Source organism: Sylvia atricapilla, chromosome 3, assembly GCF_009819655.1.
Source record: "Sylvia atricapilla isolate bSylAtr1 chromosome 3, bSylAtr1.pri, whole genome shotgun sequence".
In the NCBI taxonomy this organism is placed as follows: domain Eukaryota; kingdom Metazoa; phylum Chordata; class Aves; order Passeriformes; family Sylviidae; genus Sylvia; species Sylvia atricapilla.
In genome coordinates, this window is record NC_089142.1 from 1,425,746 (window position 1) to 1,449,170 (window position 23,425).

At 45.5% G+C, this 23,425-nt stretch overlaps 1 protein-coding gene across 3 annotated transcripts in view; it reads right to left on the minus strand.

Moving 5' to 3' along the window:
• Positions 1–3,129: 3,129 nt before the first annotated feature.
• LOC136358661 (elongator complex protein 3-like) overlaps positions 3,130–23,425 on the minus strand; it is a 38,673-nt gene continuing 18,377 nt past the window's right edge. The window contains exons 8-10 of one of the 3 annotated variants that reach the window (XM_066314579.1): positions 11,135–11,296; positions 6,689–6,815; positions 3,130–3,344 (exon numbers count right to left, since the gene is read on the minus strand). In XM_066314579.1, the coding sequence (XP_066170676.1) occupies positions 3,276–3,344; positions 6,689–6,815; positions 11,135–11,296 (358 nt within the window). In that variant the 3' untranslated portion in view covers positions 3,130–3,275. Of the gene's footprint in view, positions 3,345–5,729; positions 5,766–6,287; positions 6,383–6,688; positions 6,816–11,134; positions 11,297–23,425 lie in introns of those variants that run through there. The other 2 variants (XM_066314580.1, XM_066314581.1) reach the window with 2 other exon arrangements.

Genomic DNA, 23,425 nt, shown 5'->3' on the forward strand with positions numbered 1-23,425 from the left:
CTCTCATTTTCCCCCAGATTATTCCACTCTCATTTTCCCCTCAAATTATTTCACTCTCATTTTCCCCAAGATTCTTTCATCCTCATTTTCCCCCTCAGATTATTCCACCCTCATTTCCCACCTCAAATTATTTTATCCTCATTTCCCTCCTCAAATTATTTCACTCTCATTTCCCCTCCAGATTTTTTATCTTCATTTCCCCCCTCAGATTATTCCACTCTCATTGTCTCCTCAGATTATTTAATCCTCATTTCCCCTTCAGATTATTCCACCCTCATTTCCCACCTCAAATTATTTAATCCTCATTTCCCCCCTCAAATTATTTCACTATCATTTTTCCCCAGATAATTCAATCCTCATTTCCCACCTCAAATTATTTTATCCTCATTTCCCCCCTCAGATTATTCCGCTCACATTTTCATCTCTGATTATTTAATCCTCATTTCCTCCCTCAAATTATTTCACTCTCATTTTCCCCCCTCAGATTATTCTTCCTGATTTTTTCCCCTAAAATCATTTCACTCACATTTTTCCCCCTAAGACAATTTCACCTTCATTTTCCCCTCAGATCATTTCACCCTCATTTCTCCCCCTCAAATCATTTCCCTCTCCTTTTCCCCCAGATTTTTTCAGCCTCCTTTTCCCCCAGATTATTTAATCCTCATTTCCCCCCTCAAAGTATTTCACTATCATTTTCCCTCAGATTATTCCACCCTCATTTTCCTCTCAGATTATTTAATCCTCATTTCCCCCCTCAAACTATTTCACTCTCATTTTCCCCCAGATTATTCCACTCTCATTTTCCCCTCAAATTATTTCACTCTCATTTTCCCCAAGATTTTTTCATCCTCATTTTCCCCCTCAGATTATTCCACCCTCATTTCCCACCTCAAATTATTTCATCCTCATTTCCCCCCTCAAATTATTTCACTCTCATTTCCCCTCAGATTATTTTATCCTCATTTTCCCCCTCAGATTATTTCACTCTTATTTTTCCCCTCGCATAACTTCACCCTCGTTTTCCTCTCGGATTATTTCACCCTCAGATTATTTCATCCTCATTTTCCCCCCTCAGATTATTCTTCCTGATCTTTTCCCCTAAAATCATTTCACTCACATTTTTCCCCTAAGATAATTTCACCCTCATTATTCCCCTCAGCTCATTTCACCCTCATTTTCCCCTTGGATTATTTCACTCTCATTTTTCTCCTCAGATTATTTCATCTTCAGAATATTCCACCCTCATTTTTTTCTCAGGTTATTTCACCTTTAGATTATTCCACCCTCATTATTCCCCTCGGATTATTTCACCTTTAGATAATTTCACCCTCTTTTTTTTTTTTTTTTTTTTCCCTCGGATTATTTAATTCTCCTTTTTCCCCTAAGATTATTTCACTTTTAGATAATTTCACCCTCTTTTTTTTTTTTCTCTCAGATTATTTCATTCTCATTTTTCCCTCTAAAAATCCTTTTTTTTTTTTCCTCGGATTATTTCATCCTCATTTTTTTCCCTCTAAAAATCCTTTTTTTTTCTCGGATCATTTCACCCTCATTTTCCCCTCCCTCATGTTCTGCACGCCCAAGGAGGTCTCTGCATCACCCAGATCCCAGATGCATCAGGCCTGCCACTAAAATTAGCTCATTTCTCAGAAATTGCTTATTTTGCAATTCCTCCAGAAATTAAAAAAAAAAAAAAAAAATCCCATCTTGACACATGACTAAGAGAAGGAATTTTTTCGGGCTGAACTCATCCAGTGATTGTGTTTTATTTAAAGAACTCAGGAGCGGCTCTGCAGATGCGGATTTAAAAAATCTTTTTTAAATTTATTCAGCTTTTTTAAAAAACAGCTGAATACTCATCCCCATCAAATGGCCCTGGCCTTGGGGGGTTTTGCCCTCATCATTTTATTTATGTGAGGTTTCAGATGGACAAACGAGATCTCCTCAAGGGATAAAAAAAATAACTTTTTTATCAGCTGAGTGTCCATCTGATGTTTCTGGGCAGACCTCAGCAGCTCCTGTGACACTTCAAACTCCCGATCTTCCGCCTCCTTTCCCTGTTTTTCCCCTTTTCCCCAGATTTATTTCACCTCTGAGGGTCTCTCTGAGGTGGGCCCAGAGCCAGGAGGAGGAGCACCAATAAACCACCCTCGTTTTGCCCCCCAGATTATTTAATCCTCATTTCTCCCTCAAATTATTTCACTCTCATTTTCCCCCAGATTATTTAATCCTCATTTCCCCCCTCAAATTATTTCACTCTCATTTTCCCCCAGATTATTTAATCCTCATTTTCCCCCAGATTATTTAATCCTCATTTCCCCCTCAGATTATTTCATCCTCATGTTCCCCCAGATTTTTTTATCTTCATTTCCCCCTCAGATTATTCCATCCTCATTTTCCCCCGGATTATTTAATCCTCATTTCCCCCCTCAAATTATTTCACTATTATTTTCCCCCCTCAAATTATTTCACTCTCATTTCCCCTCAGATTATTTCAGCCTCATTTCCCCCTCAGATTATTTCTCTCTCATTTTTCCCCTCGCATAACTTCACCCTCATTTTCCTCTCGGATTATTTCACCTGCAGATTATTCCATCCTCATTTTCCCCCCTCAGATTATTCTTCCTGATCTTTTTTCCCCTAAAATCATTTCACTCACATTTTTTCCCCCCTAAGATAATTTCACCTTCATTTTCCCCTTGGATTATTTCATCCTCATTTTCCCCCTAAGATTATTTCACCTTTAGATAATTTCACCCTTTTTTTCCTCGGATTATTTCATCCTCATTTTTCCCCTCTAAAAAAATCCCCCCCTTTTTTTTTTCCTCAGATTATTTAATCCTCATTTTCCCCCTAAGATTATTTCACTTTTAGATAATTTCACCCTCTTTTTTTTTTTTTTTTTTTTTTTTTTTTCCCTCAGGAATTAACACCGGGAATTCAAAGTTTTGGAGTTGTTTTTGGTGGTTTTTTTTTTTTTTTTAAATTAATTTAACTTTTTTTCGCTCCAATCCCAAGTTCTGCTTGGGAAATGTGCTTCATTAACCCTCCCAAGCGTTTTCCCCCTTCCCAGAGGCACCTCATCCCTCTCCTTGGGGCCGAGGAGCCGAGCGTTCCCGGCGTTCCGCAGGGTGAGGTGTAACAATCCCATTATTCCCGCTGAGCCCTTGATTTATCCCAACCATTATTCTAATTATTTTCTCCGACCTCCTGCCTCGTGAGGCTCTGCCTGGCTTTGGGAAGAGGAGGTTTTTTGGGGTTTTTTGGGTTTTTTTTTAAAGTGTTTGTGTCCGTCGATGTTTTCCGGGCGTTTTCCACGGCTGTGGGATTGGGGTGGAAAAGACCTGGAGGAGCAGGAGGAGGGAAATCCTCTGAGGATATAAAAAGAATCAATGAGCAGGGGGAGGAGGTGGAGGAAGAGGAGGGAAAAAAAAAAAAAAACCAGCACAGTGGAAGTGGGACACAAGCTCAGGGTGAAAAAGAGAAAATTTCACACTGGAGGGCGGGGAAAAAAAAAAGCCACTTTCTGGGAAAAATCATGGAATTGGAGAATCCTGGGATTATTTGGGATGGAAGGGACCTTAAAGCTCATCCCACTCCCATGGGCAGGGACACCTTCCACTATCCTAGTTGCTCCAAGCCCCGGACAGGGACACTTCCAGGATGGAATCCACAGGGACGGAATCCACAGGGACTGAATCCATAACCTCTCCAGGTGAAAAAAAAAAAAAATAGTAATAATAATAAAAAAATAATTTACGGACGACACATTTTGAATGACTGCCAACAGCCCCAGCTGCTGAGCAGACACAAAAAGCCTGGAGGAGCTGCCACAGTCGCTGCTGGGACAGACACTGCGGGAGGAGCAGCAGGAGAAGCCGGGAGATGGATGAGGTGGGAAAAGGGACGGCAGGAACTGAAGTTTTCAGGCCAAGGTCAGCACCATCAGCACTTATTCCCATCCCAGGAGAAACCTCGGGATTTATGATTTCAACCGAAGGTGCTCAGGACTCCTCAAGTCAGCTGGGTTCCTTTGTGCCTGACCTTTTCCCGAGCTGGGATGCAGCTGGAGAGGAGGAGGACAAGCAGGAAAAGGAGTGGTTTTGTCCAAATTACCTCAAAAACGAAGGTTTATGGAGATCCCTGGAAAGCCACGGGTCTGTTGTCCCAAAAAGAGGAAGGATTGGAGAGCTGGGAGTGTTCACATGGAGAAAGGAAAGATCCAGGGAGAGCTCAGAGCCTTTTCCAGAGCCTAAAGGGGCTCCAGGAGAGCTGGAGAGGGGCTGGGGACAAGGGATGGAGGGACAGGACACAGGGAATGGAATTCCCACTGGGAAAGGGGAGCTTGGGAAGGAATTCCTGCCTGGGAGGGTGGGAAGAGGCTGGGCTGGAATTCCCAGAGAAGCTGTGGCAGCCTCTGGATCCCTGGAAGTGTCCAAGGAAAGGCTGGAGCAGCCCAGGATCAGGGAAGGTGTCGGGGTTGGGATGGGATTGAAGGGCCGTGGATCCCAAATCCCAAACCATTCCGGGATTCTGGGATCAAGGACGCTCAGGATCCATCCTGAGGGGTTTTTATGGGATTTGGGGGTGGAAAAGCAAAGGAAGACCCTTCCTGGAAGGGAATTCCCGAAATTCCTTCCCAGAGAGGAGTCGGGATGGATCCAATCCCAGGCCGGGAGAGCTGGGAATGGAGGGAATTCCCTGGGAAAGGGGATTTTGGGGTGGGATTTGGGAAGGAATCCTTGGCTGGGCTGGAATTCCCAGAGAATCCCTGCGAGTGTCCAAGGAAAAGCTGGAGCACCGTGGGACTGGAATGGGGACGGGATTGAAGACCCCCAAATCCCATCCCAAACCATTCCAGGATTCCGGGATTGCCAGGAGGAGACGCCTCCCCTCGGCTCCTGCTGGATTTTATTAATGTTGTAATAAAATGTTTAAATATTTACCAGCCTGGACTAACATTTGCACAGCCCAAGACGTAAATAAGAGTTGTTTTATCAGCCCCAAACCAGGATGTGAAACTTTAAGGCAGGAAACAAGAGTCTGAACTCTCCGGCTGAATCCTTGGGAATGAAGGAATTTATTTTTTTTTTTTTAGGAGTTTATCTGGATATTTCTGTTATGTTCAGCAGGGCTCTGGGAAATAAATAGATAAATTTAGTTTGGGATTTTATTCTCTGGTATTGAAAAAGGACATTTAAAAAAATAATTTATTAATTATTATTATTATATCTTTTTTCCTTCTGTTCCTCTTCCATCCTCAGCTCTTCTCCCCACTTTTATTTTAATTCCTCCTCTCCCAGTTCCAGCCTCATTCCCAAATTTCCTGCAGCCAATCAGGAGCATTTCTGGAAACTCTTTAACCACTCATCACCAATAAGCAGCAAAGGATAATTATTAATTGAATTAATTGCAAAATCTTCAATTAATTCCTCCCTCCTCAGTTTTCCACCTTGAAAACACCTCGGATTTTGGTCTCCTCTTTATTTGAACCTGGTTTGGCTCTTTCCATTTTTTTTTTTTTTTGAGGTCATTATTCCCATTTTTCCACCACAAATTCCAGCCCAATCCCACAGAACTCCATCAGATACCGAGGGAAGGATTCAAGGCTTTGCTGTGAAACAATTCCATGAAAATCCAGACTCAGGGCCACATTCTCCTTCCCAGAGCATGGTAAAAAAAAAATAAAAATTAAAAAAATAACCCAGGAGCAGGATCTGGAGCAGGAATTTGGAGTTTTGTGCTCAGCACTTCCAGTCTCTCACCTTGGCCAAGAACCAAGACATTTCATTGAGGAAAAACTCAAGGAATTCCGCACAAAACCCCGCCAAAAATAAAAAAAAAGTGGGTTTCAGGATTTCAGGATTCCCTCCCTGCCCTGTACAGCTGAATTTTCCCAGTTTTTTCCCCCCAGATGTGCCTTTTTTTTCGCTTTCTGCCTGTATTTTTAATCAATAGGTTTCATTATTACACTGCTATTTTTCAGTGGCAGACAGCACCCAGCCCAACCTCCCCCAGGAATCCACCCGGGATTCCTCTGTCACGACTCCAATTTCTGCACTGGTTTTTTTTAAAAAAAAAACAACCCAATTTGACTCAGGAATTAAAAAAAAAAAAACAACCCAAACCTGAAAATCTACCCAAGTGGTTAAATCATTGCACCGTTCACACCATTTGCTCTTTATTCCTCTCACTTCCAATTTTCCCCAGGAATAATTTGATATTTCCTTTTAGATCTGTTGACAGAGAAAAGAACGGCGCCGAGCCAAAACGCTTTTGTGACACACACACAAACACTCTAATTTTGCAATTAATTACCTTCCAGAGAGGATCTTTTCAACTGGGAATTGTGTCCTACTCTAAACCCAAGAGGGAAAACCACCTTGGAAAAAAGCAGGAGCCCCAGGAAATAGGGGAAGAGCTGTTTTTCCACAGGGACCTGAGTGACTCAGCCTTGCCTGAGACAGGGATATAATTTTCTGGATGAAGTAGTTCAACAAATCTCTTTCTTTTTTTTTTTTTTTTTGTTTTCACCTTCTCAAAAAAAAAAATTAAAGAGTTTTAAATTGTTTGTCCTTTGGAAACAAATCTGGTAACTGAGCAAAAATTAAAAAAAAAAAAAAAAAAGAAGGAAGTTTTTCATGGAAAAAAAAAAGGAAATTGCTGGTTTTTTTTAAGGAATACTCACATAAAACTGGTCCATGTCTCTCTCCAGCCCCATGTTGGGCAGGTCTGGCATCATGTGGGCCACCACCTTAAATCCAGCATCCTTGGCCAGGTGGAAGGACTCACACACGGCTTTCACGGTGTGACCCCTGGGAAGGGAGGGGAAAAGGGTCAGGAAAAGGCAGGAAAAGCCATTTTTGCCATGTTTGATTGGGATTATCCCTATAAAAGGCTGAGTTTGGAGGTAAAACTGGACCTAAAAAGGGCTGGTGAAATATTTGAAATTGTTCATTTAATGGAAAAGGAGCACACGGCCTTCACAGTGTGTGATAAGAGAAGGATCAGAGAGGGAAAAAGAGTCAAGAAAAGGCAGGAAAAGGCAGGAAAAGGCAGGAAAAGGCAGGAAAAAGCATTTTTGCCACGTTTAACTGGGATTATCCATCTGGGAGGCTGAGTTTGGAGGTAAAACTGGGCCTAAAAGGGGTTGGTGAAATATTGAATTTTTCAATCCCACAGGCTCCAAAGTCTCCTGGTTTTCCAGACAGACACAAGAGAGGAATTTGGGAGATCTGCTGGAATGCAGTTTGGAAATCCAGGCTGGTGTCAGTGCAGGGATGAGCTGTGTCCCTCAGAATAAACAGGGAATAAAACCAGCAGGAAAACAGAAAGGTTGGGAGCGAGGAAAATCAGCCAACCTGAAAAAATCACCCAAAAATCTCCTTGTTGGAGAAATGTAGACTTTGCCCAACTTTTGGAAGTGTCAAACTTGGGCTGGATCAGGATTCCAGGAGGATTTTTCCACACTGACACCAGCCCTGGATCTGCAGGAGCCTGGAGCCCAAAAAAGGCTGAATTTCCCAGAGTTTTTGGGAGAAAATTCAGTTTTCCTCCCATCTCCACGGTTCCAACCAGGAGATTCCCACCACAGCACAACGACTTTCCCACAAAATCCTGGCTCTTTCCTACATTCTTGGACATTTCTGGGTGTTTTTGTTTTATTCCCAACTCCTGGAATTCCTGGCACTTAGATGAGCTCTGCAGGTGATTTTTTTTTTGACTCCTCCAAATAAATCCCTCTGGATACAAAAAAAAAGAAAAGAAAAATATCCAATTCCCTTTGTCCATTCACCCTGAATTCTGACCCTCATAGAAACCAAACCAAATTTTTAAAAAATTTCAATTTAAATAGCTATTAAAAAAAATCCCCGTTTTTTTTTAAAGGAAAATCTTTTCCTCTCTCTCTCTCTGCCAGAGGATTAAACCCCTCTGTGCAGCTTTAAACTCGGTTTTATTTATGATTTTTTCCCTTTTTTTTTTCCCCAGGAGTTTTTTACAGCGTTTTTTCTGAGACTGTTCAAGGACAGCATCACTCAAGAACCTTTGAGTAGCCTGAGGGGAGCAAATGGGAGCTCTGCTTCATAAATAAAAATTATTTTCTTATTAGAACCGAGATCCGAGCTGCATCAATAACTTGATTATTTGATGCCTCGCTCCGTTCTTGAATATTTTTCTGCCTCACGGCCGCTGAAAAGCACTCAGAAACCTCACTAATGACTTATGGAACATAATAGAAAGTAATTTCCAAACAGTTACCCTAATTGGTTGTAATCTGACATTTTGCTACCAGCGAAATATTAAAAAGTTCCCGGCCCCAAAACACATCCCCCCACGCAAAAGCAGAGAGCGGGAGCAAAATGAGGTTGTTTCAACAGAGGGGAAAAAAAAAAAAAAACCTGGAATTTGCCTTTTCCTTAAAGTGGGAGGGTCGGTTTTTTTTTGGGGGTGCTCCAAAAGTTGAGGAGACTTTTAGGAATTTTGCAAGGAGCCGCGGGAAGAGCCTTTAAAACTCGAATTTGAGGTGGGGAAGGAAAATAAAAAAGGGATTTTAAGAGGTGACGAGGAATTAATTGTTCAATGGACAGTTGTAATAATTCAGATTGAGACCCTGCCACATTCCCTGTGTGGATCCTTCCCTCTGGAATGCTCAGATATTCAGGGGAGGAAACTTTTAAACCCCGAATAAATGGGATTTTCTTGGGTTTTAGGACCACGGCAGTGACACCCAGACCCCAAATTCCTTTGGGATTCCTCCTGGGAGCCTCTGAGAGGAAAATGCCCAAGGTTTTTTCTCCTCCGAGGTGGGAATGAGCAGGAATGTGCCGTGCCCATGCAGCCAGAATCTGTGTGTCATTACCTGTGATTATGGTAATTAAACAGCCCTGGGAGGCGACTGGAATGTGCAGTTGGAAGGAGCAGCTGGAGACAGTGCCAGGAGATGGGAAAAAAAGGGAAAAAAAGGGAAAAAAAGCTTTCTTTTTTAAAAAATAAAATCTCAGAATGATCAGGCTCGAAATAAATAAGTATTTGTTGGGATTGGTTTGTTAGGGGGAGGTGGGGTGAAGAAAATATCCTGCATTTTTCTGGAAAATGACAAGGAATGAAACCCTTTTTTTTTTAATCCCAATCCCTAAGGGTTCTGTGTGCCTGGAATGGCTTTGGGGAATCTCTCAAGGGGCATTCAAGGCCAGTGTCACCTGTCCTGTCCCAAAAAAAAGGCACCTGGAGGAGGGGAAAAAGGTGGGAAAGGCCCCAAAAATGACACATTTGTGATTTTTTGTGATTTTTGGGGGACAGGAAAGTGGAGGCTCTTCCCAGGCAAATGTTCTACCTCCCAAAATGGAATTTGTTGGGGGTGTCATTAGGAAAAGAGGTGCTCAACACGGGGAAAGAGTGGATATATTAAAATAAAATAAAATAAAATAAAATAAAATAAAATAAAATAAAATAAAATAAAATAAAATAAAAATGGATACATTTAAAAAAAAGGGTGCAAAACACAGGGAAAGAATTACTACATTTCAAAAAAAAAAAAAAAGAGTGCAAAAGGGAAAGAACAGATACATAAAAAAATAAAAAGAGTTGGACAATGCTGGGAAGACCCAAACAGACTAAAAACCCAAATGTACAATAAAAGAAAAAGATCCAGGTCCCAACTAAAGCACGGCAATTCCCTTCTCTCCTGCTGAGGAATGGAACCACAAAATCCCAGTTTTTAGCCCCAAAACTGCCCAAAGGGCTGCTGTGGTTCCTCAATTTATCCTGGCAGATCCATGGCTGCCAAAGCAAGGAAATCAAAGGAATGTTCCAATGTTCTGGATGGGAGCTGGGCAGGGAAATGGGATGGAGGGTTCCAGAAGGATCCAGGGAATCCTCAGAGCCCCTTCCCGAGCCTCAAGGGGCTCCAGGAGAGCTGGGATTTGGGACAAAGGGCTGCAGGGATGGGACACAGGGAATGGAATTCCCACTGGGAAAGGAGAGCTTGGGAAGGAATTCCTGGCTGGGCTGGAATTCCCAGTGGATCCCTCACAGTGTCCAAGGGTGGATCTGGATCACCCTGGGATCATGGGAAGTGTCCCTGGGATGGGATTGAAGGGCCGTGGATCCCAAACCCCAAACCATTCCGGGATTTTGGGATCAAGGACACTCAGGATCCATCCCAAGGGGTTTTTATGGGATTCAGGGATGGAAAAGGGAAGGGAGACCCTTCCTGGAGTCCCCAATTCCCAGTGAATTCCCAAAATTCCATCCCGGAGAGGAGCTGGGGTGGGGCTGGATCCACTCCCAGGCTGGGAGAGCTGGGAATGTGCTGCTGGAGAACAGAAGGATCCAGGGAAATCCTGGAGCCTTTTCCAGAGGGAAGGGAGAGATGGAGAGGGGCTGGGGACAAGGGCTGGAGGGTCAGGAGCCAGGGAATGGAATTCCCACTGGGAAAGGGGTGCCAGGGGTGGGGTCTTGGGAAGGAATTCCTGGGCTGGGCTGGAATTCCCAGAGAATCCCTGGATCCCTGGCAGTGTCCAGGAAAGGTCAGAGCAGCCTGGGATCATGGCAGGTGTCAGGGATGGAATGGGATGGGACTGAAGGTCCATGAATCCCACCCAAACCGGTCTGGAATTGCAGGATTCCGTGGGGATGGGAAGCCACCAGAGAAGGTGGAACCCCCGGGTGCAGGAATTGCTTTTCCAGGGGAAATCCTGCAATTTGGGATAGCAGAAAGATTCCATGTCCGTGGAAAGGGTTGGAATGGGAGGAGCTTTAAGGTCCCAGAATGAAGGGAGGGAAGAATTCCCACCCCAAATCCTTCCCTTCCTGACCTTTTCCCAGCACGGGGATGAAACCCCAGAGGGACAAGTGGGAAATTTCGGGAAAAATCATCCTTTTCCAGAGGAAAGGGACAGACAGAGAGGGACTGGGGAAAAGAGGTGGAGGGTCAGGAGCCAGGGAATGGACTTCCCACTGGGAAAGAGGAGCTCAGGAAGCAATCCCTGGCCAGGCTGTAACTCCCAGAGAATCCCTGGGAGCACCCAAAGGCTTGGATGGACCCGCGAGGCGGCGGGGTCGGAACGGGCTGGGATTCGAGGTCCACCCCAGCCAGGATTCCCTGGAATGGCGTGTTCCCTCGCTCCCTGACCTGTTGGTGTCCCTGGCCACGTCCTCGTAGACGCTCTGGACGCCGATCTCCAGGCGGGTGCAGCCGTAGCTGAGCATGGAGCTGAGGTGCTGCCGCAGGCAATAATCCGGCCGCGTCTCGATGGTGATCCCCACGCACTTGGTCAGGCTCCTCTCCGAGTACCTGCAGGGGATAAAAAGGTTAAAAACAATCCCACCCCGCCCCGAAATCCACCAGGTTTGGGTTCAGAGTTTCTGGCGTTATCCAGGTGAGGGGTTTTTTTTTTAAGCTTTAAAAAGGTTAAAATTCCCCGCGGCGTTTTGGCGGGGTGAGGCGCGGAAATGCGCGTTAACGCACGATCTGGGTTGTGTTAATTAATTGGGGTTGTAATTAGCGCGGTCTGGGGGTTGTTTCGGGTCTGTGGCAGCCTGGAGGGGACGCACAAGGAGATGCACCACAAAAAATAAATCCCACAGAATCCCTCTGCGAGCAGTTCCCAACCTCGCCGAAGGAGCCCAGCGAAAGCAGAATTCGTTGGTTTAGACTTTTTTTTTCTCCTTTTGTGCCCTTTATCGCTGGAGGTCTAACGAAGACTAATTACTCCAGCTGGTAAAAAAAGAAACAAAACCACTCCTGATGACAAATGGGAAGTCACTGCCCTGAGAGAGAGAGAGGGGAAAAAGGAAAATAAAGAAAAAACCCCAGAAAACAACCCCGAACTGAAGTTCACAAAAGGAAACCATCGATCCCCACCACGGCCAGCGAGGAGAAAAATTCCTTTCCGCAGGGGAATCAATTCCCTGGAGCATCTCCCCTGGACTTTCAGGTGGTTTTGTAAAAAAACTGCAGCCCGGATTTACAGCAGGAAGAGGGGGAGACTCTTTAGGACTGCGGAGAGAACCTGGATAAGTCCCAAGGCAGGATATTCCAGGGGACATCAGTCTCTTTAACGGCTCCAAAGGATGATTTTTGGGTGTTAATAGGAAATGCTGCTGACAAAAAAAAAAAAAAAAAAGGGGACACCTTGAGGGAGAGAGGGATGTTATTCCCAAACCTGCACGGCCAAATGGAAAGGATGACTAAGTTCAGCTCTTTATTAGGAGCCTGTAAAGATTCATCATCCCATTGCTGGAAATTTCCAAATGGAAATAAAAGCTCTCGGAGCAGCACGGAACACAATTCTCCCAACCCTCCAAAAAAAAAAAAAAAATCCCCATCAAAAATCATTCAAACCTCCAAAACAACAAAAAAAAAACAGCAAAAAAAAAAAAAATTCCCCAAGCGGGCTCAGACTCATTAAAAAAATATTAACTCCCTTCAAACTGTTCAAATCTATATAAAGACTGAGATATTTGGAGGACGGGCTGTCAAGAGAAGCGTTTATAAAAAAAACCCCAAAAAACCCCCAAAAAACCCCAAATAAAAAGTACGTGAAAACATTTCCAAGTTTGTGGCTCACTAATCTGACAGCCCAACGGCACCAATTGTTTATCACGTCAGGGCAAACACTGCCAAAGTGTGATTCATTAACAGCAGACTCCCAAACACCCGCTCTGCAAGACGTGATCCGCAAAAATTAAGAGAGAGAAATTCGAGAGAAAGAGAGAAGAGGGAAAAAAAGAAAACAAAAAGTCTTCAGGTAACTTGGGACAAATGGAACCTGCTGCTATCAACACCTAAAATCAGGGTAGAAATACAGAAGGCAGCTAAAAGTAATTAAATCGCCGTCGTTTTGCAGATGGAAGAAAGAGAAATTTGATTTTTTTTTTTTGGTTTCTTTCCTCCGCTCGCGAACTCCGAAGGTTCGCTTTGGATATTCAACGTTTTCTCCTGTCTGCAAAAGGAAAAAGTCTATTTCACTCAAAACCTGCCACCAAAGGCAGGGATCTCATTGGCTCAGAAGCCAAACACAAGAAATACCAGAAGTGGACACGAATTAAAAGCTTTATAAAGGATTTACATAACCTGCCATTTTCTGCAGGGAATTAAATATTATTATAAAGAGCGCCCATAAAAGCTTGAACTGGGTATTATTACCCAGCACAAAGCTGCATTATACAACTAAATCACATTAAATTTCGTATTTTAGTTTTAAAAAGTAATCTATTTGAGGCTGTTTTATATTCAATTTCCACGTTTCCCAGTGCCAGGGGTGAGCTGTGAGACAGAACTCAGGGAGCTCGGAAGGGCAGGAAAAACTGGATGAGGGGCAACTCCTAAATATGGATTTACATCAGCACAGGCAGGGATTTAGGGGTTTTTTTTAAACCAAATGGTGAGGATCTCTTAAAGTATGGCCAAATCCAAGACACCAGGGGAAAAAAACCCCCAAAACCCACAGGAAAACTGATGTGTGCTTAGGAAAAACACCTTGATCAGCGGGAAAAGCTTCTGAATCCCAAAAATTCCAGAATGGTTTGGGCTGGAAGGGACCTTAAAGATTTTTTCAGACACTTTCCACTATCCCGAGTGGCTCTAACCTTGGCCTTGGACATTTCCAGGGATGAGGCAGCCACAGATTCCCTGAGAATTCCATTTCAGGGCCTCCCCACCCTCACAGGGAGGAATTCCTTCCCAATATCCCACCCAAACCTCCCCTTTCCCAGTGGGAAGCCATTCCCTGCCTTGTCCCTCTCCAAGTTCTCTGGACGAGCCAAGAATCCAGCAAAATCCCCTCCAGGAATCTCCTGAATTTCAGGTTGTGCTGTCACGGAGGAAATCAGGGAGTCAGATCCAAGGAGTTTTGTCTCCCGTCCATCAATCCTTCCCAAAATCCCGGGAAGGTTTGGGTTTGAAGGGCCCTCAAAAGCTCATCCCAATATCCCCAATGCTCTCCGACTGGAATTCTTGCATCATCCCCACCTCTATTCTCAGCTCTCCTCCAGCTTTTTGCGGCCTTTTGCCTCCAAAAAAAGCCGCCCGCTCAGCAGCCGCGCCGTCACCACATCCAGCTGGGACATGATTTGCCTATTCCCAGCCAATTTCCCACTATTTATGCAGCCAGGGGTAATTTGGTGGCTGAATCATACAGAAAGGCTCATGATTCTGTGACTTCAACCCGAAATATTTTTTTTTTTTTTTTTGTCTTTCCAGAGATTTCGGTGCTGCTCAGAATAGAATCCTGCCCCGTTCCTAGAAAAACTGCCGGATGGTGTTTTTTTCCCCACCCCACTGCAGTTTACACAGCACGTGGATTTGTCCCTGATCTCCCCGGCTCCAGGATGGATGGATGGATGGATGGATGGATGGCTGCTGCCACGAGAAATGAGGGTTTGAACACGATTTTCAACGCAAGCCCAGGGGCAGGAACAGCAGAATCCCATTAGAAACCAGCGGGGTCAGCGATAATCATTTCCTGCTTTGGAAATCCACGGAATGGGCGAAACCTTGTCCCTGCTCCAGGTCACGTCTCCTGCAGAATTTTTGGGGATGTTCCACGTTTCTGCCCGTCCCTGTGATCCCGGGAACAGGATCCAGGGGATTTGTGGTGGCAGTGGACGCGGTGGATTTGGCAGCACTGGATCTTTAAAGGAAACAGAGCTCCAGCCACAGATCCGGCAGGAATCCCGTGGTTTTAGGAAGAGGGAATTGCCTCTCTCCAAGCAGGGAAATATGGGAAGTGGACATGGGACTGAAGGGAGGGATTTCAGGATACCCACACACAATAGGACAAGTCCTGACGAAGAATTCCTGATGGAACTTTACTAATTGGAGAGAGAAAACCTGGAGAGATTGGATGGATCCGAGCTGAGAGCTCCACCCGTGTCGAGAGAATTGTGGAATCCCGGAATTGTTGGAATTAATGGACTTTTCAATCCCATCCCATTCCAACCCAGACATCTCTGACGATCCCAGGGCGCTCCAACCTTTTTTGGACACTCCCAGGGATTCTCTGGGAAATCCAGTGCAGCCTTAGGAATTCCTTCCCAAGATCCCCTTTCCCAGCTACACTGGGATTTTTCCCAAAATTTGGAGAGCTTTTTCCCTGTGCAAATCCCACTTGTCCCTCTGGGGTTTCATCCCTGTCCTGGGAAAAGGTCAGGAAGGGAAGGATTTGGAGGGAAGAATTCCCACCCTTCCTTCTGGGACCTTAAAGCTCCTCCCATTCCAACCCTTTCCATGGGCATGGAATTTTTCCGCTATCCCAAATTGCAGGATTTCCCCTGGAAAAGCAATTCCTGCACCCGGGGGTTCCACCTTCTCTGGTGGCTTCCCATCCCCATGGAATCCTGGAATTCCAGACTGGTTTGGGTGGGATTCATGGACCTTCAGTCCCATCCCATTCCATCCCTGACACCTGCCATGATCCCAGGCTGCTCTGACCTTTCCTGGACACTGCCAGGGATCCAGGGATTCTCTGGGAATTCCAGCCCAGCCCAGGAATTCCTTCCCAAGACCCCACCCCTGGCACCCCTTTCCCAGTGGGAATTCCATTCCCTGGCTCCTGACCCTCCAGCCCTTGTCCCCAGCCCCTCTCCATCTCTCCCTTCCCTCTGGAAAAGGCTCCAGGATTTCCCTGGATCCTTCTGTTCTCCAGCGGCACATTCCCAGCTCTCCCAGCCCGGGAGTGGATCCAGCCCCACCCCAGCTCCTCTCCGGGATGGAATTTTGGGATCCAGGGGCCTCACTGGGAATTGGGGACTCCAGGAAGGATCTCCCTTACCTTTTCCATCCCCGAATCCCATAAAAACCCCTCGGGATGGATCCTGAGTGTCTTTGATCCCAGAATCCCAGAATGGTTTGGGATGGGATTTGGGATGGGATCCACGGCCCTTCAATCCCATCCCAGGGACACTTCCCATGATCCCAGGGTGATCCAAATCCACCCTTGGACACTGTGAGGGATCCACTGGGAATTCCAGCCCAGCCAGGAATTCCTTCCCAAGCTCTCCTTTCCCAGTGGGAATTCCATTCCCTGTGTCCCATCCCTGCAGCCCTTTTCCCAAATCCCAGCTCTCCTGGAGCCCCTTGAGGCTCGGGAAGGGGCTCCGAGGATTCCCTGGATCCTTCTCCATGTGAACATTCCCAGCTCTCTCAGCCTGGCTCCACGGGAGACCAATTTTCCCTTCTCAAGCACCAACAAACCCCCTGGAATATTTCTCCTCCTCCCCTGGAGCAGGGAATTATTTGGCATTTTGTAAGCGCCGAGGATCCCCCGCATCATCCCAGGGATAATCAGGAACCAAGACAAGCGAACAGCACGAGACGAGAGAGGGGCAATTTTAATAATAGGCTGACCACAGAGGTTCATTATGCAAACGAGGCAGCTGCTAAGTCATGCAAATGAAGACCCGCAGAAGCCTTAAAAGATTTGTGCAGACAGATTTCAGCGAAGTCAGTGATTACAGAGCTGCCTGAAATAAAGGTGAGATAATTTTAATCACCGCCCGATCTTTGGGGTGAATTTGCGGAGAATGCCGCTGCAATAAACAGCAGATCAGAACCTGCCTCTTGATAAACTCGTATTTTTTTAGATCTAAGAGGCAGCTACTCCTCGGCCAGACGCGGGGTGTCTGCTCCCTCAGAGAAAAACCAGCGCGGCTCTGGCACGGAACAGCTCCCTGAACAAAGCCTCTCCATTAAACTCTTGCTCTCCAGACAAAAGCCTCGTCAGCTGAGAGACCTGAAGATCAAAGACTCAATTATTTACAGCTTCCCAAATCCCCAGCCGGGATGGGGATGGCCGGGAGCCAGGCGGCGCCGGAGCAGCGCACGGAACTCCGGCCCCGAAGCAGGTGGAGCTCACACGGAGAACATCACACCTGGAAAACAATTCCTTGGTTTGCTCCCTTTGGAGAGGCAGAGGACAGAAAAAGGCCCTCAAATAGAAAAATTAAAAGAGTAAGAAGAGGTGCAGGAAGCAGCAGAAGCTGCGAGAAGAAGAGGCTGAAAGGGTGAAGCAGAAAATGTTTTAGGAAAGAAGGATCTAAACCAACTCAAAAAATTGCCTGCTGGACATTCCAGCGCTGCTCCATCCCTGGAAGTGTCCAAGGCCAGGCTGGTCCAGCGGAAGGTGTCCCTGCCCATGGCAGGGGGTGAGCTTTAAGGTCCCTTCCTGCCCAAACCATCCCATCATTGTGTGATTCCTGAACAAATCACACCAATGTTTGTGATGGTAATGGTTTGGATTGCAATGCCCATAAAAAGTGGTGCTCCAAACCCAAATCCAGCAGGGTGAGTGGTCACCGCTGGGCAGGAGAAGACCCTGCTGCTCATCCCCCCTCGGCCTATCCCAGAAAAACCCTGGACAAAACCAAACCAGCAAAAACTCAGAACCACAGAATTATTTCAGTTTGGAAAGAGCCCCAGGATAATGGAAAAGCCATCTCTCAGCACTGCCAAGGCCACCGCTGATCCGTGTCCCCAAAAGCCACATCCACAGGGATTTTTAGACTCCACCACTGCCCTGGGCAGCTGTGCCAGGGATGGACAGCCCTTTCCAGGCAGGAATTGTTCTCAATATCCAACCTGAACCTGTCCTAACACATCCTGAGGCCATTTCCTCTCATCCTGTCCCTGTTCCCTGGGAGAAATCCCGATCCCACCTGGCTGTCCCCTCCCGTCAGGGAATTCCAAAGAGGAAAATTCCCACTGGAGCCTCCTCTTCTCCAGGCTGAGCCCTTTTCCCAGCTCCCTCAGCTGCTCCTGGTGCTCCAAACCCTTCCCTGGACACGCTTCAGCCCCTCCACGTCCTTCTCTGAGGATAAAAATGTCCTTAGAGTCTCGTGCAAAGACTGGAATGTTTGGAGGGTTGGGTGAGAAAAATCAAGAATTTTAATCAGTGATCAAAGGAGTCCCGGGCCAGGAAAGTTCCTGGTCTGAACCTGAGGAAGAGCAAAGACTGGGAACATCCAGCACCTCAAACAGATTTAAAATGTCACAAATAAGCAGCAGCACAGTGACACTGCTCAGTGACATCTGAATTAAGTGCAAAAATGACCCCACGGGCGTTCTGAGGAGGAAACTGTCACTATAACCCACGAGGACCTCACGTACCACATCCCCACCCATTACTTAAATTACCTCCTTCATCCTGATCTTTGACAACTCTGTTTTATCACAGGGCAGCCCGTGAAACACAGCCAGCAAGAATTCATTCAGCATCCACAATTCCCTGTGAATAAACCCAGAATCAGGGAATATTCTCACAAAGCAGGCGGCATCTTACTCAGCTGACACGTTTCAAAAAGCTGAAGGTTTGATGATGGCCCAGAGCAGGCATTTCTGAAAGCTCAAATGCCAATTATTTGACTTTCTGCTGCTCCCTTTTTATTACAAGGTTTTTATTGCAGCGTTTCAGTGCTGTCTTTATCACCAGCGCCAGGACTACGACAGAGCAGTTTGGTTTCTTAGCAGCATCAGCTTCCCAAGGCTCGAGCTTTCAAATCCTGAAAAAAGTTACTAAAAATACACCCGTTTATTGACTAAAACACCACACACCGATTTTGATAAGGTAACAGTATCTACGCCTGCGAAAAGATAAGGGAGAACAACCTTTTCTCCCTGAGATGCCACCACGAGATAATTGTGCTCCCTCCTGCCGTGTTATTTGGTTCAAAATCCAAACTGGGATCCTTTCTGAGGTAAAAACTTTAAAAAACCCCACATTTTCTCCTCTTTCACAATATTTTAAACCACATTCTAACCCCCAAGGAATGGCTCTGCCACCCAAAATCCACCCCAAGAAGAAAAGCCACAACACGGGCCCAGTTATGAGACACTTCAAGCCTAATGCATTCTGAGTTTAAAAAACCCTAAAACACACCCGTTTTCCCTCTTTTTTCATGTCTTTGCCAAGTTTTAACCCCAAGGAATGGCTCTGCCACCCAAAATCCTTTCCAAGAAATGGCACAGCACGAGCAGAAGTGGCTCAGTTATGAGGCAATTCAGGTCTAATCCACTCTGAGATTAAAAAAAACTAAAATACACCCATTTTTTCCTCTTTCTCAGTATTTTTTACCACATTTTAAGTTCAAGGAGTGGCTCTGCCACCTGAAATCCCTGTGAAACAATGGCACAACAGGACAAGAAGGGCTCAGTTAAGAGACACTTCAGGTCCAATCCATTCTGAGACACATCAGACATAATCCAGTCTGAGGCAAAAACCATAAAACACACCCATTTTCTACTCTTTCTCAATGTCTTTATCACATTTTAACTCTCAAGGAATGGTTCTGCCACCCAAAAATTCCTCTGAAAAAAATGGCACAGCACAAGTGGCTCAGTTATAAGGCATCTCAGGCCTCATCCATTCTGAGATATAACCCATTCTGAGGTAAAAACCCTAAAACACACCAAATATCTTCTCTTTCTCAATGGTTTGGTCACATTTTAACCCCCAAGGAATGGCTCTGCCACCCAAAATTCCTCCCAAGAAGAAAATACACAGCACAAGCAGAAGTGGCTCAGTTCAGACACTCCAGGCCTCATCCATTCTGAGATATAACCCATTCTGAGGTAAAAACCCTAAAACACACCAAATATCTTCTCTTTCTCAATGGTTTTGGTCACATTTTAACCCCAAGGAATGGCTCTGCCACCCAAAATTCCTCCCAAGAAGAAAATACACAGCACAAGCAGAAGTGGCTCAGTTCAGACACTCCAGGCCTCATCCATTCTGAGATATAACCCATTCTGAGGTAAAAACCCTAAAACACACCAAATATCTTCTCTTTCTCAATGGTTTTGGTCACATTTTAACCCCAAGGAATGTCTCTGCCACCCAAAACCCATCCCAAGAGGAAAATACACAGCACGAGCAGAAGTGGCTCAGTTATGAGGCACTTCATGCCAAATCCATTCTGAGGTAAAAAAACTAAAATACACCCATTTTTTCCTCTTTCTCAATACTTTATATCACATTTTAAGTTCAAGGAGTGGCTCTGCCACCTGAAATCCCTGTGAAACAATGTCACAACAGGACAAGAAGCGGCTCAGTTAAGAGACACTTCAGGTCCAATCCATTCTGAGACACATCAGACATAATCCAGTCTGAGGCAAAAACCATAAAACACACCAGTTATTTTCTCTTTCTCAATGTTTTAACCCCAAGGAATGGCTCTACCACCCAAAATCCCTCCCAAGAAATGGCACAGCACATGCAGAAGTGGCTCAGTTGTGAGGCACTTCAGGCCTAATCCATTCTGAGGTAAAAACCCAAACCACACCAGTTATTTTCTCTTTCTCAGTCTTTTAACCCTAAACCACACCAGTTATCTCCTGTTTTTCAATGTTTTGACCCCAAGGAACAGCTCTGCCATCCAAAATTCCCCCAAAACCTTGGCACAGCAGGAGCACAAGTGGCTCAGTAATGAGACACATCAGGCCTAATCCATTCTGAGGTAAAAACCCTAAACCACACCAGTTATTTTCTCTTTCTCAGTCTTTTAACCCTAAACCACACCAGTTATCTCCTGTTTCTCAATGTTTTAACCCCAAGGAACGTCTCAGCCATCCAAAATTCCCCCAAAACCGTGGCACAGCAGGAGCAGAAGTGGCTCAGTTCAGACACTCCAGGCCTCATCCAAACAGGAATGTTCGCAGGGACTAATTAACCTCCTGGCTGTAACGAGTTTGGTTTATTTTTATTTCCTCTCACAGCTTCCATCGAGGAGCTCCGGGCAAGGTCTGGAGGGATCCTGCCACTCGTGGCCGGAGCCAAGGCTGATAAATGCGTCATTATCCCAAATAAATCCCAAATTATCCCAAAAGCCATAATCACCGCCTGCTCCCAGAGACATCCAAGCAGGTCCTCAAAAGCTCTGTCTTAGCTCAGGAAAAAACACAAAAAAACATAAAAAACCCCCCCAAAAACAACAACAAAAAAACGTTGAATAGAAAAAAATAAACCCTGACAAGACCTTCCTGGGTTTTTTGAGCCTGCGGTGTTTTTCTGAGCTCACATCTATCAAGTTCACGGCAACGGCAATTCAGAACTTTTGTTGTTGTTGTTGTTGTTGTTGCAGCAACAAATTATTAGGCAGCTGTAAGTGCAAACACCAGGATGAATTAACATATGCTGGAGTGAAATATTTCCGACAAGGAAAATGCGTGGCTGGAACGGGAATTGCAGGATCTTTGGTTTTGTTGGGTTTTTTTAACCACCCCCATAAAAAATAAATGTTTAGAGGGGGGAAAAAACCACACAACAAAAACAAGGTTAATTTAGGCAAAACAGTGCTTATCTCCTCCTCCCTTATGCTCTTCCCAGTGAGCAGAGCCAAATTAGAGTTTGGAAATTATGGTTTCACGTTCCACCCAGCAGAGAAGCAGCAACACGAGGTCTCAGACTCCTGACACTGAAATTTAGGGAGACCTGAATCTGGAATTGGAGTCTCTGATGTTTTCAGCGGTTGTGTCGTTTTCAGGATCAGGCAGCTCCCACTGGATATTTTTCCCAAGAATGTGTTTGCTGATTCTCAGCCCAACCACGGCCTGCGCAAGGAAATTAGTCCTTTGGATTTAATTCCCATTTCACCAGATACCTCCTGTTCTTGTTGTGCCAGAGAAAAATCCACATTTATCCTTCTCTCCTCTTCTCAGTGCCTCAGGACCTCATAAATCTCTATTATCGTATCTCTCTCAAATATTTTTTTTTCCTGCTTCCACAGCATCGTTTTCCTCCTCCCTGATTTTTAAAGGGAAGAAATGAGCAAGGTTCAAGCTGTGAACGAGGCGGCTCCACGACACCATTTCCCAGTTTTCTCTCTCTATTCCCATCACTGTAATTCCTCACACTGAGCTGGTTTCTTAACTAATACCAAGCACCGGGGCTGTGTTTCTCACAGTTCTCAACTAAAACTTCAACATCTTATTCCCCAGTGGCATCAGCCAACTTGGAGATCGTTGTTCTGTAGTAAAAAAAACAGGGGAAAAATCTCTTTATAAACAGAGTTTTATATGTAAACTGATTTTTCTCCTGCCCTTTCACAGCAGGTCAAAACAACCTGTTCCAGCCTAGGGACACCCCTAATGACCTCCCTCTGCTGCGTTAATTCATCATTTAATCCATCCCTTAATATCTTGCAGTGATTTTTTTGCCTGCAAAACCTCCGCTGTTATTCCCACAACCCGGTGAAGGGTTTTTAGAAGCCCAGGCGAAGTCACAGAGATTTGTCAAGTGCTTCAGAGAAAGCTACAACCCCAATGTGTTGTTGAAAGCGTTTCTCGTGGCCAGAGGGCAGGAATTCATCTGAACCTCTCTGTACTCCATCTACGTAAGGAGGGAGGCGCTCTGGGGTTTTGGCAGCCGAAGAAAACAAAAAATCTTGTCCTGATAAATACAACCGAGGCTCGGCACATCAGCAAAACACGTTTTGCAGTATGTCTGGAAGAGGAAAAGGCACCAAGGGCTTGTAAAACGTCCCACGTTCAATTTATCAGGCGAGGAGGTGAAGCGCTTCGTTTCACCACGAGGCAGGGGGTTTAAATCTTGAATTAGCACGTGATTGTCAGTAAAAAAACCTCAACAATTCGTCTCAGATATGGGAAATCCAGCACACCGCTGATGATCCCAGGACAAAGAGACCAGGGATGAAACCACGGGATGGTTTCAACCAAGACATCCCAAAGCTGCCGCCCTTGCTCCCAGAGATTTCCCATCTCCCTCAATCCCCACTGACAGCACTTGGCAATGCCACCAAAGAGAAGAAGCCACCAAAAGTCATCCTGAAAGATGTGACAAAGCCACGGGAAAAAGGAAGGAATGGCTTAGAGCACCAGAAATTTGAGAGCCCTGTGAAGATCTGGGCCTGCTACAGAAGAGCAGGAGTTTCCCTGTGCCAACCTCCAGCTCCTCCCCAGCCCAGAACCACGGATCCAGGAATTTATTAAGCTCGGAAAAAAGCCCTTTAAATGCACCCATCCCTGTCCCAAGCACTTCTAAACCGATTTCTTTTTAAAAGTAACCACCAGCCCTGCCAGGCTGCCAAACCCACGCCAAACTGGGGGAAAAAAATCAAATCCCATTTGTGAGGGATAATAACAACCCCAACCAGGATGATTCTCCAAACTGGTGGTTTTTTTCGTTTGGCTCATGATGCAGAAGAAAAGCTGGGAACAAAGCGATGCCCAGCACAAAGGGAGAAAATTGGAGATGCTTTTGGAGCCCTGGTGCTTCAGGAAGAACCAAACGCATTTCTCAGGAACAATTTGGGGATTTCACGGAATCTTATGGGACCTTAAAGATCATCTTGTCCCCTGGGGACACCTTCCATTGCCTCAGGTTGCTCCAAGTCCTGTCCAACCTGCCCTGGAATATTTTTAGGGATGAGGAAACCACAGTTTCTGTAGGAAAACCGTGCCAGGGCCTCC